At 43.9% G+C, this 9,263-nt stretch overlaps 1 protein-coding gene across 7 annotated transcripts in view; it reads right to left on the bottom strand.

The window, feature by feature from the left end:
* Positions 1 to 747: 747 nt before the first annotated feature.
* HIC2 (HIC ZBTB transcriptional repressor 2) overlaps positions 748 to 9,263 on the bottom strand; it is a 75,559-nt gene continuing 67,043 nt past the window's right edge. For 6 of the 7 annotated variants that reach the window (XM_080628924.1, XM_080628927.1, XM_080628925.1 and 3 more), the window contains one exon: positions 748 to 4,259. In XM_080628924.1, the coding sequence (XP_080485050.1) occupies positions 2,511 to 4,223 (1,713 nt within the window). In that variant the 5' untranslated portion in view covers positions 4,224 to 4,259 and the 3' untranslated portion in view covers positions 748 to 2,510. Of the gene's footprint in view, positions 4,260 to 8,862; positions 8,996 to 9,263 lie in introns of all 7 variants that reach the window. The other variant, XM_080628930.1, reaches the window with a different exon arrangement.

Genomic DNA, 9,263 nt, shown 5'->3' with positions numbered 1-9,263 from the left:
TGTGGAAGTGCTAAAGACACTAAAATCACACCTAACCCCCCAGAAGAAAACAGCGCATCTCAGCACAGTTAGGAAAAAAACACAAATCCATGCTCCCCTCTCGCGGGGTCCGGGGCAGGCAGACAATGGCACTGGGAGCAGCACCCTGCAGCATGGCAGGAGAGGGGCCAGCGTGTTCCCTGTAACATAACACCAGGCCAAGGCTCAGCCTTTGGGATCTCTATTGCTTGGAGCCTGGGTTCCAGTTTCCTCAGTTCATTCAATTGACCCAAAAACTTCTTACGGACTAGTCTACCTTAACAAACAAACAAAAAAACAAACAAAAAAAACCCCAATAGAAAATGAAGCTTATATTCCTTTGTTTTAGTCAAACATGATCACTTTTTCCTTTTTTTTTTTTTTTTTTTTGGTCAAAACTTTAAAAAAATTGGTTTTGTTTCTTTTCTGAAAAAGACAAAGCGTGAGGTCTGGAAAACCTTCTGCAGAGACTGAACTGGTTTGAGTGGGGGAAAAACCCAAACAGAACAAACAACTGAGAAAACACAAGTGTAAACCTGACTCAATTCAGAAGGGGTGATTCTACTGGCTGTGAATTTTTACCACCACAGTCACGGGAGGCTAGAAATAAGCCATAGCTTTCCACAAGGTCACGCCAACAAAGTCAAGGGGGCCAAGAATCGGTGGGCTAAGTTCTCTGTCTTCTCTCCTAAACCAATAGCAGCTGTTGGCTGTGATGTCTTATGCAGATGTTGTAAGAACATTTTGTTTCTTTTTCTTTTCATTTTTCTTTTTTTTTTAATCCTTTTTTTTTCTTTTTTTTTTTTTTTTTTTTTGTGTGTGCGTGTGTTAAATTGTCTAAAAGGGAGGATATGAAACACTTTGGTTTGCTTTTTCCTCCTCTCCCCCACCTTATTGCACTCTGGATTCTAGTAAATTATAGGCTGCTATGCCCTCACCCTCTGTCCTGCCAGGTGTTTACAGACTGACCCAGATGTGCTGGGGGAGTGGAAGATGAGGGGGACATTTTCCCCTCCCCATGGGATCCAGATTCAATAAACAAAGCTGGAAAGGGCCCAAAAAGCTCAGGGAAGTTTTCTTCTTTTATCTAACAGTGACTACAACCAGCCAAGAGACTGCGAATGAGCCAGTCCAAGCAGCCAGCACAGCCTCTGGCTCAACCTATGTTTTTTGCTTTGTCTTTGGCCAAGCTTTGCTTTAACATTTCTCTAGCTGACTTTTGATGGAAGGACGGGGTGGTAAAAATCCCTTAACTTTAATTTAGCTTCTACTTTTATACATTTAATTACTTACAATAAAGGAAAAAAAAAAAAAGCCTAATCTTTCACTAACCATCTTATTGTTCTCATGAAGTCAAGAGGTAGCAAAGGTAACAAGCCTGTCCACACAGACTCGCTCTTTAGTGAGGGAGGAAAGCTAAAAACGTACACACACACACAAAATAAAATAAAAAATAATAAAAAAGTACCTAAGGAACTTGTAGCAAGTCCAGCCTACATCAAACCCCCTCCCCACCCACCCCCCAGAATTAACCTCAGACCTTCCAGTTCAAACATTCACATAAACGTTACAATGGTTTTTCCTTTAATAAAACAAGTACCTCTAAGCAAAGAATATTCATACGAAACTACTAGAAAAGTAAAGACGACCCCCTGCTCACTGAAAGAAATTCCCAGGGCATCCAGGCCCTGTTCAGTCATGGGTAAGGCAGAAGAGGTTTGTGTGTTTTGTGGGAAGGAGGTGGCATGTGGTTACGTGTGCCAAGGATAAAGATCAAAACCAAAAGAGGAAGGCATGGTGAGGGAGGCATCGCTCAAGCTGGTGCACTCCCCGTATCGCCAGGCCAGGGGAAAGGTGGTGGGTTCCACCACTGCTATGGCTTTCCCACAGTGTCTGAAGGGGCTGCCAACTCTGTGAGATGGTCCACAGACACAGCTTCTGCACTTGTGAATGCAAGGCTGTGTTGTTTCACAGCTATTGAGGCCACTAGAAAGGTGTATTTTATGGTCTTTTTGATGGCAAGAAATGCCCCTAATGAGTTTGGGTTTAAGAGAGGAGGCAAGTAGGGTGACAGTAACAGGAAGGAAAGAGGCAGGGAGTGGGGAGCCAGCAGAAGGTTCCCCATGGTCCCCCTCCTACCCGCTCCAGATAATCAGTCTGACAATGAAGTCAATGTGTGCAAAAAGAAGTGGCATTTCTTGCCAGATCACCAGGATTTGGAGGGAGAGTTGGACTAAATGCATCAGCTTGGCTGTGGACCTTTCTTTTTTTTTAAAAAAAGGGAAAAAAGGAACTTTTTTTTTTAAATGTTAAAGCTACATTTGTTTAGGCCTCCCATGACTGAACAGAGTGTGGGGACTTGCCCCCTTTTTTGTTGGTTTTTTTTTTTTTTTCTTTTTTCTTTTTGTTTTTTTTTTTTTGTTTTAAGCAGCAAGTCTACAGAAAGGTAAATCACTGCGGATGGGCTCGAAGCTCATTCTGGAGTCTTTGGCTTATGTGGGAGAGGTATGCATTCGCAGGTGGCTGATCAGATTGCGCTGCTGGGTGAATTTCCCACCACACAGTTGACATTCGTAAGGTTTTTCTCCTGAGTGGACACGCATATGCTCTGTCAGTCGGTACTGCCGGGTAAAGCGCATCCCGCATTCCTCGCAAGCAAAGGGCTTGAGCCCTAAGTGGCTGCGCATGTGCCGTGTCATGGTGCCCCGCTGCGTGAACATCTTGCCGCAGATGTTGCAAGGGAAGGGCCGTGTCAGCCAGTGAGTCTTCTCATGCTGCCGCAGCGTGGCTGGATCCTTGTAGCTCTTCTCACACACTGAACACTTGAAGGGTCGGGATTCCGCGGCGTAGGACTGGTTGGGGTTGGACAAATCCTCGGCTTCATCCTTGCCGCCGTATGTGCCTTCCTCCTTGATGTAAAGGTCTTCCTCGGTGTGCGTCTCCACATGGGCATTGAGTTGCTCAGAGCTCGGGAAGCCTTTGCCACAGGGGATACAGACATACAGGTTGTCACCGTAGGCCACTGGCTCAAACCCCTCCTGCCTGTAGACGTAGTTGGCACTAGTATGCCCGCCACTCTCGCTCTCGCTCTGGCCACTGTCGTCACTGTTCTCCTTGCCATTTTCCACCTCCTCCTTACACGGGTAGGGTAGGTCTGCACCGTAGGCCCCAGCCAGACTCCTCTCCACAGACTTGGACAAGGGCCCCAGCAAGATACCATTGGGCAGCCCTTCACCCTCGTCCCTGTCTTTGCCCCCCTCCTTTCGGTCGAAGGCATTGTCTTTCTTGATCCACTCCTTCTTGCGGGACGAGTGCCGGAGGCCCTTGCGCTGGCTGCTCTCTGTCAGTGAGTGGTGGCACTCTTCGCTCAGATCCATCTCCATGGGGTCGCTGCTGTCTGCCATGCTGTGAGGGGCTCCGACTCCAGACTCGTCAAATGATGAGGCACTGTTGGCTGCAGGGGCTGAGGCAGATTGGGGAGAGCCATGCTGGCTTTCGCTGTGCTGCGTGTCATCATGGGAGGCTGCAACAGGGAGCGACGGGCTTTTTTTGGACAGGTCGAGGCCTAGCTCCTGGTCCCCAGTGCTCCCATTCGCACTGCCGCTCCCGCCACCGTTCTTGCTGGCTCCCCTGCTTAAGGAGTGACAGTTCTCTTGGTTGGAGCTACTGATGAAGACCTCGTCATCGGAGAGCTTTCCCTTTGACAGCTCTTTTGAGTGCGAGCCCTTCAACCCCTCATTTGACCCTGAATAGCGAGCTTGGATGACCGAAGCAGTGGAAAGTCTCTGACTCCTGGCAGATCTCCCAACACCAAGGCCACCGGCCTTGCCAGCAAAGGACTTGCCATTCCGCTTCAGCTTCTTTCTGCAGAGAGCTGCCAGGTCGTGCAGTTGGAGGTAGCTTGCTGCGGTGAGGAGAGCATTAAAGTTCTGTTCACCGGGCTGGTCAGTCGTTAAGAGCTTACCAGTATAAATAAAGTCCAAGACCTGCCGGAACACGGTGGGGTTCACCATGTCCGTGTCTAAGTTAATCAGGTTGTCATGCAGGACAAGGGATTTGAAATACATGCTGCTGGCTGCCAGGATGTTCTTATGGGCACGAAACAGGGCATTTTCTACCACAATGATCACATCACAGAGGAAACCTTTGGCTCGTTGCTGGTTCAGCTGCAGTAGCAGTTGTTTGGCATGATTTGGCAGTTCCATCTCCACCTTCTCTTCCTTTCACCTTCACCTTACCACCTGCAAAACAGGAGGATGAGAGGGTGTGAACCTCCTGTTTCCACTCTTAACAAGTCTACATTTAATAGACTGGCTTAACGCAGTTAATGTTAGGCTTGACACTGACTAAGGAGCTCTGGGTACATTCAGCCCTGCAAGCTGTGATCCTGCTTGGAGTACAGGGAGAACTATTTCTCACGTTAAGCTTTGATTCAAGTCTTTCAAAAATCAGATTTGTAAATATCTCTTTACAAAAGCAGCCATCATTGGCTGGAATTACTATTCAAAAGATACCAGCAGGAACACAATAGTTAGGTACAGGGGAAAGCTGTTTCTCTCTCTTGACACAAATCTGAAGGGAGGATGAAGAGCAAGGAAAAAAAAAAGAAAGAAAAAAGCAGCATCTGCTTCACTTCCATTTGCATATCTGAGCATGTAAAATAATTTGCATAAGCTGCAGCTTCCCTGCTTTAACATGTAGTTTGATTCTTGGCTCTTACATGTTGAAATCCTACAACACCCAGCTGCTCTGGAGTTGAGAAAATGACATGTTGCAACTAAATCCATTGAAGATGGAATTAATCACACTAAGGTGTGAATGGGGAATCTCCTTAAGAGTATGAAAGGCTGTCTTAAAACCCACCCCCCTGGCAATATCCATATCCCAAATCCATTGACATGAAGGGCTAGAATCAACCCTGAACTGGCTGCAATTCAGGAGGCTGAGCTAGCTAAATGCCACCAAATGTCTTCAACAATCTAAAACTGATTTCTTAAGTTAGTTCTGCCCTGCCTTTAGGTTTGAAGGAATTTTGTTCAAACTGGTAAGAGTCAAGTAACTAACTCAAGTCACAGTCTCTCTACCCTGAGATGCTGGGAAGAGAGGAAAATTGTGGTTACCTCTGTGTAGTTCATGTATTTCACAAACAGTATTCACACTGTATTTTAGATACTTATATTGACTTTCTCAGTAGCATGGACTGTAGGAAATACCTAGTTTGAGGCATATCAGAACTAATTGCAATTGCATATTTGGTAGATACTACAGCACATAAAAAACAGAATTTAAATCTGGGGCTGCATTCAGGAATCCAACATAAAATTTTATTTTTGGTTTGGTTTGGGGTTTTTTTTTGTTTGAAAGAGTCAACTACTACTTGTAATGGGCATTTATCTGTTAAGATTGATTTCAAATAGTCTCTGGAGTTCAAATATAGGAATTAAATACTAAACATACAACAGCCACATTTAGCCTTCCACCTCCTTCTTTCCCTAGTTTATCGTGTTACTGAAACAGATTTCTCTTACTGAAGGAGGACCAGGCTCTAAATGCATAGAAATGAAGAGCTTAAATTTTCTCTTAAAATCATAATCAGTTAATGTCTTTAGTGCTTGTGAGTCCCATTACACCATTCTGTCCCATCATATCCCAAATGATGAAGCATTAGACTTCCCTCTGCGTTAAGTATGTACACAAGAAAAATAAGGAGCGAGACTATCAAGTATTAAAAATAATCTCAGACCTGATTCTTACTAACTGGTGATAAATAGATTTAATTTGGCAGAAAGGTGGTAAATTTACATCATCCATTTCTGCACAACAAAAAGATTTTGCTTTCTGAAAAAAGCTACTGAAAGGTAAAGGAATACAGTTTTTTCTCCAGCATTGCTGCCTGACTAGCCTGGTACTTATACTTCTTCCAGCAGATCAGATCTGCCAAGCACGTGCCTCCCTTCCTCCACAGGACACATTCCTTCACTTTGTTATCTGGTCAGCCTAGTACTTGGTTATACATTTGGTAGAATTTGGTAGCCCCTGTTCAGTGCACCAGGACCTAATTCAGCATCCACAAAGATCTCAGTGGCTCATCACCTTGACCCACAGCTGAAATGGCTGCTCTGCTTTTGTGTTCTGTATTGTTTCAGCAATGGATGGGAACCCAAAAAGAGGGTGGATTCACCACTGTGCCTTTGTGCACATTAATGTTGTTCCCAGAGATGGCTGGCTTTAGAAAGGGTAGCAGCCAACAGGAGGAACTGCAGGCTTGCCATGGTACTGCCAGCTATTTCTTCTTCATTTATAGTGTTTCTGTCATAGAAACTCATCCTGCAGCATCCCAGAAACATGATAGAGACTGGGATTACCACCAGTGAACAGTGTCGAGCACTTTAAAACCAATTTTTCTGTAATGAGTTACATCAGAGTTGCAGCATGCAGGCAATGTGTCTGGTTCTAGTGGCTTGCTTCCAGAATTGCTGATTAAGAGGAAGGAGCAACAGCACAGAGGCACCAAATACCCACTTTTATCTAGCCAGGCCAGTAAAAGCACTTACTTCTGGGTCACCGAGATATATTGATAAGGAAGGACAAAAACATGGCCTGTAACGTAACACAGCATCTATATATACACAACTGCATCCTGCTCAAGAATAGCACGAGACAGCCTACTCCTACACTATTTTCACTACAAACATAATGTTGGCTTTTCCATGCATATAGCACACAAAATCCGTGGATATGATTTTTATGTGCTCCATAAAGTACAAATATGGTAAAGGAAAGGAAACAGCACAGCCACTATTTTTTCCTAAACAGACTAATAAAAAAAGAAAAGTGTGTTGCTGAAGTAAAAGCGAGCTTATTTCCCATTCATGTGGTACTTGAAGCAGAGGTCTAGAAATCTCTGTGTATGTACTTGTCTAAGTCTTTGCAAAGAGTAAAGACTTGCTGCAGCTACTAATAGAAAATATGGTTACATTTTCATTTCTTTCTGTCTGCCTTAAATGATAGCGAGAACAGGTAATAAGCCTGGAGGGAAAGCCCTGGAAACAAGGGTAGAATTTTAAGTCTGCTTTTTAGTGACCTTCATGAGGAAGATAATATTATTAAACCTCAGTCCGTTCTGCCGCATAAAAATTAGCATAGTACAAGTTGTTTAAATTACCTCTATTTATCTCACATGTCAAATTGTACAGAAGTATTCATGTTCAGTAGCACATAAGTGTGAGGTCGGTTATTACCTTCAGTAGATTTTAAAAGCAGTGGTCAGGTTTAAGCAGTGTAACACTGCCTATCAAATTTGCATTTGCCAACTGAAGTCTATGATGGATTTAGCAATCCCAACAAAATGAATGTGATGGGAAAAGGCAGCAAAACCTTCAGCCAAGTTTGGGGCCCCACATTTAAAATTTTGCCAGAATTGCCCACCGAGGGGGCCCAGGGCAGCAGCGTGGTCAGAGAACACACCTCTGACTGACCGACAGAAGCTTTACAGCATCGACCCGGATTATGTGTCTTGTGCTGTCCTAAACAAAACTAAATTCATTCCAAGTATTTTCCAGAGCTGACCAGTTACAAACCCTTCTTTAATGCATTTCAGAGGTGGGGGAAGAGGGGTGCTGGAAAACTTGTTAGCAAAAGAGAAGCAGGCATTATTCCTTAATCTGTGGCATTCCTAAAACCTCACTTCTAGCTGGAAGCATGGGACCAGACACAACTACAAGGTTAAATCCAGTATAAAAGTTAGCAGATCTTCCCAAACAAATAGCAGGTACAGCCTTGCAAAGGCCTTGCTATCCATCAGTTTACAGTTGGCTCTTAACAAACCCTGAGCATTTGGATAACATCACCACCACCAATAATGACAACAAAAGCTCCCCAAAGCCCTGAAAAATCACAGTGGTTTATATTTCTTGTATCTCAGTGTCATTTGTAAGAACCCTTCCTTTTCTGTTCTCTTCAAAAAGATAGAAAAAACCATATTCCTATTTCAGGGGAGCCCTGCCTTAGGAAAAGCTCAGATGCATTTCTAGTAAAAAACCCAAAGCCCAAGAGTATGTAGATGTCTCACTGGGGCCAAGTCTTTTTATCATTGAATTTGGTGTGCAGAATTTCACTCCTTGGCATTTAAAACAGGATCACAGAAGGCTTTGGACAAAGAGCATTAGAGATGGCCTGGTTTCAGATTCAGGTTGCTTCCTAGGCATTCAAGACAGATTTCAGAGCAAAGAACCTGCTCAACTATTCTTGTGCAAGTAGGGAATGAAGCAAGACTGAGGGTCCCACTACGTCCACCATATCCATGACACTGAGACACACAGCACATGCAAAGACATGAAAAATACAGGGCACAAATCACAGAATACAGTAATGCTGCAAGCAGATGCCACACATCAAACAAAGCTTTGCAAGCTGAGAGCCGACAGCATCTTCATAAGCTTACTGCCCAAGGAGGTGGGTAACTGACAGCTGATGTGCCCAGCCTGGGGCACACTGGGATCCTGTGAGCAAGAAGATTGTGCAGAACACCCAGACTGCTCCAGGAGCTGAGCTGCTCTCACTTCAAAGCAGGAAAAACTTCATTTTCTCTCAACTTCCACAAAGACTCTGGACATCACAGAATATTACATTGCCAAAGTACAGGAGACAGGAGTCCCTTCACCCTTTTAAATAGTAAAAATCTACATATTCACTGCAGATCTGATTTTCTTTAATATCACTAAATCTTTTCCTAAAAGGAATTGCTGAGTGAATGCTAAATGTGTTATCTTAGCAACCTCTGGCAGGAGATGCTATTTGATTTCATCTCTGAGTTATAGATTGCAGCATATGAATATTGTTTACCTTTTAAGAAGCAACACCAGTGAAGCAAAGAATCAATCAAAAACAGATCTAAGGAATCACTCATTTCACGTAGAGGATTTGTGGATGGATGAGAAGATTAGACACCGAGCACCTGAACAGTGAACTAACAGTACTGCAGATAAAAACCAACAAACAGATTAGATGTGATGTATCACATTAGATGCTGTTAAAGCATTAGCCTACTGTGCATGTTATAATATACCTAGGACAAGGTAGTGGCCTGCTTACTTATTTCTCCACCTTCCCAAGCAGTTGTGCTGTGCTGAGCAGACACTGCAGCAGTGAGTGTGGGGAAGAACAAGACAAAATTAAATCAATTGTTTCCTGCATTGCTCTTTCCCACCGATTTACTTCCTACATTAAAAATGCTGTGTCCAATT

The sequence above is a fragment of the Psittacula echo genome, assembly GCF_963264785.1.
Source record: "Psittacula echo genome assembly, chromosome: 13".
NCBI classification, from domain to species: domain Eukaryota; kingdom Metazoa; phylum Chordata; class Aves; order Psittaciformes; family Psittacidae; genus Psittacula; species Psittacula echo.
Note: the sequence above shows the minus strand (reverse complement) of the source record. Positions and strands in the feature narration are given on the sequence as shown.